This window comes from Trichomonas vaginalis (assembly GCF_026262505.1).
Source record: "Trichomonas vaginalis G3 chromosome Unknown ctg_77, whole genome shotgun sequence".
NCBI lineage: Eukaryota > Parabasalia > Trichomonadida > Trichomonadidae > Trichomonas > Trichomonas vaginalis.
Window position 1 is genome coordinate 1 of NW_026529164.1, and position 6,335 is coordinate 6,335.

The following is a 6,335-nucleotide window of genomic DNA, read 5'->3' on the forward strand; positions in this document are numbered from 1 at the left end:
TTTTCCATCTGTATCTCTAGCGTTTACATAAGCATAGCCTCCTTAGTAAAATATACTTGTAATTTTCTATAGTTTACGCCGGTATAAAAGGTAGAAAGAGTCCTGTTCTTCGCTATAGTAGTAAAACTCAAACGTATGCTCGCCATAGTCTGTAATTTCAATTGCTTCATCTTCTAGTTCGTCGACAAATTCGAATACAATATCTCGAAATTTGCCTTTGTTCTTATTGTTTTCAGAACAAGTAACCCAGCGTAAGTTTTCAAGTCTATTGTCGTTTCTTATACGGTTTATATGGTCTACAAAAGGTAGATTGTTAGGGTTCGGTATAAAATGAGTTGCAATGACAATATGTTTAAAATAGCGTTTCCACCATACTCATCCTAGCATATCCGTTATTTTGCTCCCATTCGCTTAAAACTCTTTTTGTCTTTTTGTTTCTGACTTCAAAAGGCTCAGAACAGTGAATTTCATATTTCTCATCTAACAAACAAGTTTCCCAACGGTCTTCTTCAACAACTCAACGTACATTTCAAATAAAATAAAAAAATTTTTTTAAAAATATTTTGTTTTAAATGGTATGCCATTTCATATTTCTCATCTAACAACAAGTTGTCTGACGGTCGTCTCCAACAAAACTCAGCGTACATTTCAAATAAAAATAAAAAAATATGTTTTTTTTCTTTACTTTACATAACGCCTGCTGCCATAAGTCTTTGACGCCAACCCATACCAGCTAATGAAGGTTGACTTGGTTTAGTTGGAGACTAAACTTTGTTTTGGTTTATCTTCAGTTTGGTCACCTTCTTCTATTGGTTTTTCGTCACTTTTCGGTTCCTCTGACTTTACCTCACTTGCAGGTATGGTTGTGTCGTCAACATCTTCATAAATATCATATGCCATTTGTTTTTGTTTTCCTTTCAACTTTTTGTGTTTGTTGTAAAGTTTAGAATATTTCGACTCTAAGTCAATGAGATGTTCTATAATGAACTGTTGGTCAGTGAAGTAAAACTTTTCCATCTGTTGTCTCGAAAGCTCCTTCAGACTTCAATATTTTATTTGTGAGAGTCTGTTTCTTTTTTGAGATACTAGCCGTTCCATTTCTATGAAAAGTGACTTTATAGTTAGGGTTTGTATTTCCAGACCTTGCACCTTCTATTATTGAATTTTTCTCTTCATCTGTAAGTTCTTTGAACAGGTTTTGACAATGGTTCTGAACTTTTTGTTTGTGGTGTCAAATCTACGGTTTCAACTTCTTCGGTCATTTCATCTCAGTAAAAAATTTTAGTTTGGTTTGTTTTCAACTGGTTGTTGTTTGTTTTTTAAGTCGGTCTAAAACTTCCTGAGGTATAGGAAGAACTTGACAAACACGTTGTGTAACTGCTGGAAGCCGACAAATCCATCTTGAACCCATTTGTCTCAATGCTGTATTGTTCATTTCATCTCAGTAAAAAATTTTACATTCCCACGTTTGAGGCGGTTGAGGTTGGTTATTGTTTACCCATTGTTGTGCATGGTTATATCCTCTGTTAAAGAATCTTTCACCTTGGTCCATATAGTGTCCTGCTTGGTTATAGTAGTCATTTGCTTTGTTATAATAGTTTCCTGCTTGTCTTCCTACATTGTCCATCCATCCTTGAACTTTTCCTCTTGTTTCAGGATTTGGAATAAGATTTGTTGCATCTCGTGCTACATCCCAACCTTTCTGTACAGTTTGTATAATAGGTTGTGCTTTCTCTTTAAGTATACCTAATGTACTCAAAATCTTCCTTCCAACTCCAAATACACCTCTGGCTATTGTTCCCACTGCGGGTAAAAATCTGGATGCAACTCCTGCTAACGCGCCAAATAAACCCATTTCTTATGGGTTAAAAAATGACGAATCCAAACAAGGACCCCTATGTTTCTAAGGCAACAAAGAAAGCACTCATGGTAAAAATCTTTAGTTCAACACCGAATGCTTGGTTTATGGATATCTTGGAAAACATTCCGAGAGTTAGAACAGATGGACCACCATACTGGCTAATATTTGTTGGTCAAAACACAAGATACTGTGAAGCCATACCATTACAGTCCAAAAATATTTTAGATATCTTAGCAGCTTTGACAATATTCGTTGACAAATACCATCCAACAAAACTGACATCTGACTGTGAAAGTTCTTTCAAATCAGATGATGTAAAAAACTATCTGCGTTCAAAAAATGTAAACCAATATTTCATTGTCGACCAAAACCATTCTGCTCTTGGTGTCATTGACAGTTGTATAAAAATATTAAGAGACTTAAACCAACCACAAGGTGGTGAAGCAAATGAAATGTCATATGACGACAAGTATAGACACTTCTCCATGGCAAAGATGAGACAAGTTTTAAATATTTACAATAGCCGTAAACAAAAAGGTTTGGGAAACCACTCCCCGAAGAAATGAAAAACAACCCCGACTTAGAGAAAGACTATATATTTAATAGTTTAGTCAAAAGAGACAAACAAGAAAGAATGCCAGGCTTCAAACTTCGGAAGGGTGACAAAGTAAAAATAGAAATACCTAAACGTGACCCATATGAAAATACTATTGACTATGACAACAATGGGAACCCGACAGGTACTCACATTCGTGTTCGTAAAAATAGAAGAAAGTATACAAGAGAATATTATGAAGTTTTAGGCAAACATGGCAAAATGTACAGACTGCAAGCAGAAGATAAAACTACTATTGTCAGACCTCGTTTCAAACTTGTCAAAGTTCAAGGTGGTATACTTTCAAAGACAGTTCCTAACAAATATAAGACAACTCCTGACGAATATGCTAAAGAAGTTGAAAATGACGACTAAGCAATTCTATACCATGCGTAAACTGTCATGTAAGGTGGCATGTATTCTTTACTTTGTCCCGTTGTTTGCGTATATCCTGAAACGAAATGTGTATGGTTTCCTTCTCCCTGAGTGTCATCCCAGTAACAATTTATAGCAAACTTAACGTTGTCTTTAACATCATATCCTTGACCTTTTGTCATTCCTGACCAATCCCAATATCTATGCTTATGCCAACCTGCTTGAGATGTACTTAAATCTATGTAGTGACTGTGTGCAGGTAAATTTTCACCTGAAATCGTTTTACTTCCACCTGTTTCCTTTGAAGAGTTTGCACAATACAAAAACCTGTCGACTATTTGAGTCCATGCACCAACACAAACATTACTTGAGGACCTCTTGCTTCCATAGATGTATAAATAGAACCTACTGGGTTCATTAAATCAAACATATGAGATATTATAGGATTGTCTCTTTTGAACTTAAAATATAGTGCAACTATTTCAGGTTTCCTCTGGTTTAAGTCAGAATATTTTTTATAATATAATCTTATGTTTTCAGGGTAGGTAAAATCTTGACTATAAGATTTATTTCTGTCATCTTCATAATAGTATACTATTCTCGTTTTTTCTATTGCATTATATCTTTTATATCTATAAAAATCTAAATATAATGTTAGCTTTTGTTCATCTACATGTGGTGTTCTGACGTCATCTCCATAGTCATAATAGTATGGTGCTGGAGCTGGGTCAGGCAATGTCATATCTGTCATTTCATAAACTCGGAAATATTTCTTTTGTTCGTCTCCATATAAGTTTAAGTAGCAGTTGTTGTCTAATGGAACTTTAACTTGTGTACCATCGTTCTTTTTATAGCTTACATACATTTCATTGTTATTTTTCGGAATGAGTTTATACCGTATACCATTTTTTAAGGAGTGTACAAACTGCCATCTAAAATATTTGTTTTCTTCATTGACAGAAAAGTCACCAACAATAGTTTCAATATTTTTTGTTCCAACTAAACTTTGGTATATTTCATTGACATATGTTTTATCTGCTTTTGTCTCTAATGTTTCTTGTAAGTTTGCAATATTTGCAATGGTATGTGTATGTCCAACGTCACTTTTACTGTTTAAGGTTTCTTGTAAGTTTGTAATATTTGCAATGGTATGTGTATGTCCAACGTCACTTTTACTGTTTAAGGTTTCTTGTAAGTTTGTAATATTTGCAATGGTATGTGTATGTCCAACGTCACTTTTACTGTTTAAGGTTTCTTGTAAGTTTGTAATATTTGCAATGGTATGTGTATGTCCAACGTCACTTTTACTGTTTAAGGTTTCTTGTAAGTTTGTAATATTTGCAATGGTATGTGTATGAGTCTTTTTAGAATATTCTTTGTCAGCTCTTGTCACTTCACTTGACATTTTATTGTCAACATATGTTTTGTCTGCTAGTTCAGGATGAGTATGTTCTTTTGTTGCATAAGCTTTGTCAGCTCTTTCTTCTTCTTTTGCTATTGCATCGTCTACATATGTTTTGTCTGCTTTGTTGTCAACATCTGCTTTCAAAAGAAGTTCATCTATAGGTTTCTCGTTTAAAGTTCTTTTTGTTGGATTTATACAAACAGTATGGTTCTTACTGTCTTGAAACAGAAACTCATCTGTCATTGGGTTTAATGTCAGTTTTAAGTTTCCTTCTTTCAATGACTCAGATATCTTAGAATAGTTTGAAAAGTTTGTTGTGTTCTTATTTAGAGCTTGCATAATGAGTTGTCGGTTGTGTTGTATTTCTCTCATAGACGCTGTTTCTTTCGACATTTTTATTCTAGATAAAATATGCTTCCAATAGAAAAAGAAAATTCAAGAGTTGCTACAACTAAACCATTAGATGAACTTTTTACTAATGTCGGTCAAAAGTTTGAGACAGAGACCGTAAAGCATGAAGGCTATCGTTTTGACTACCCATTGAGATGGCTAAGAGACCCATCCGTCACAAAAGCTATTGGCTTTCGTAGAATGAAGTTCATTTCAGAAGCCATACATGGTTTCCCATTTACGGTCGGTTTTGAAGTTCGATACTATAACAAAGAAAAACGTACGTATGAGAAATTTGAACAGGGAAAACTTTTACAAGTGAATTTGCTTGTAAACTTAGAAACAACTCTTCAAGCTTTTCAAGAAAAAATAAACGATATCTATCTCGAATATGCAAAACAGTACAACATTGACGAAGGAGAGTACCATCTCGATATTTTATATGACAGGAAAAATGCAACTGTTAAAATCAATAGAATAGAAGACCTTGGAGAAAACGTTTATATTTCTACAAAATATAACAACTTGGCATGGTATAGATTTTTGAGGATGTTAAATCAGCCTGCAGCATATCCAGTACACCCGAACTTTTATGAAGTCGAAAACCCTAATGGAACGTATGAAAATGTTTTCGACTCAGATGCTATTATCGTTCATGCTTCATTTTCTGGTGCACAAAACTCTTTTTTATGCTTGGCAAATGACTTTTACGAAAAACCTACAAAGTTATACGAACCACCAAGTGGAAGTATTTCAGACTTTCAAGTATGGTTTACTACAGATGGAAGAAAAAGAATAATTCCATTATACCATGCGTTTTACTTAGAACTTAGTTTCATATACAACTACTATCGAACGGTAAAAATATAATTTTTTAATACGGTTGAGGTGTTGGATTTGGTTGCCAACTTGACTGTGGTGCAGGTTCAGGCTGTTGTATAACAGGAGCTTGTTCTTCTGGTTCAGGGTCTTTAGGTATAATACCAACAAACTGACCTACCCTTTTACCAATATTTTGACTCCGTTCCAAATTCCTTTTCCGACAGATTTTATTCCATTCCATATACCTCTTCCAACATTTCGAAAGAAGTTTCCTATTCTTCCAAAGAAACCCATTTTACTATATGTAAAAATCTAATGTCCACCTAGTCTCTTACGTTTCCTTCTGAGTTCCATAGCATTTTTTAACTGGAGCTCATACATTCTGTTTCTCCTCTGGTAGAAAACATATTCTGGGTCAACTCCTGTGTTCGCGTCATCTGCATAAAGTTGTTTATATCCCACTTCAGGGTTTGTATAAAACTCTTTCCATCTCATATTTGCATACCATGGTGGCAAACCTAACGCAGCGTCATTTGACATGGCAGTTTGCATTTGTACATCTGTTGGCACTTGACCATAGTTTGCCATTGCAGTTTGTATTCTAACTTCATTTGGAATATTCTCTGGGTTTGGTTGTCCAGGTTGCTGTGCATTCGCTAAGTTCTGTGCGTCCATTTAATATTAGATAAAAATATCTCTTACGAGTACATATGCTGAACATTTGCAGGCATTGGTTCATCTTCATATTCTCTGTACTTTTCTGCCACGTCAAATAAATAAATGACACAATGGAAAAAACCTAAAACAAGTAGTCCTATTTCAAACCACATTTACTTACTAGTAAAATTTCTTTGTTATGACACTTTCTCCGGTTTATAGGACCTCTC

At 34.5% G+C, this 6,335-nt stretch overlaps 2 pseudogenes across 2 annotated transcripts, besides 1 other annotated feature; one reads left to right on the forward strand and one right to left on the reverse strand.

The window, feature by feature from the left end:
- The first annotated feature begins 1,735 nt into the window (after positions 1 to 1,735).
- Positions 1,736 to 4,197: a mobile genetic element.
- A 584-nt stretch (positions 4,198 to 4,781) lies between these two features.
- Positions 4,782 to 5,496, forward strand: TVAGG3_1068070 (annotated as a pseudogene). Its single transcript has one exon. A coding segment is annotated over exon 1 (715 nt).
- A 318-nt stretch (positions 5,497 to 5,814) lies between these two features.
- TVAGG3_1068080 lies at positions 5,815 to 6,123 on the reverse strand (annotated as a pseudogene). Its single transcript has one exon. A coding segment is annotated over exon 1 (309 nt).
- Positions 6,124 to 6,335: the final 212 nt, after the last annotated feature.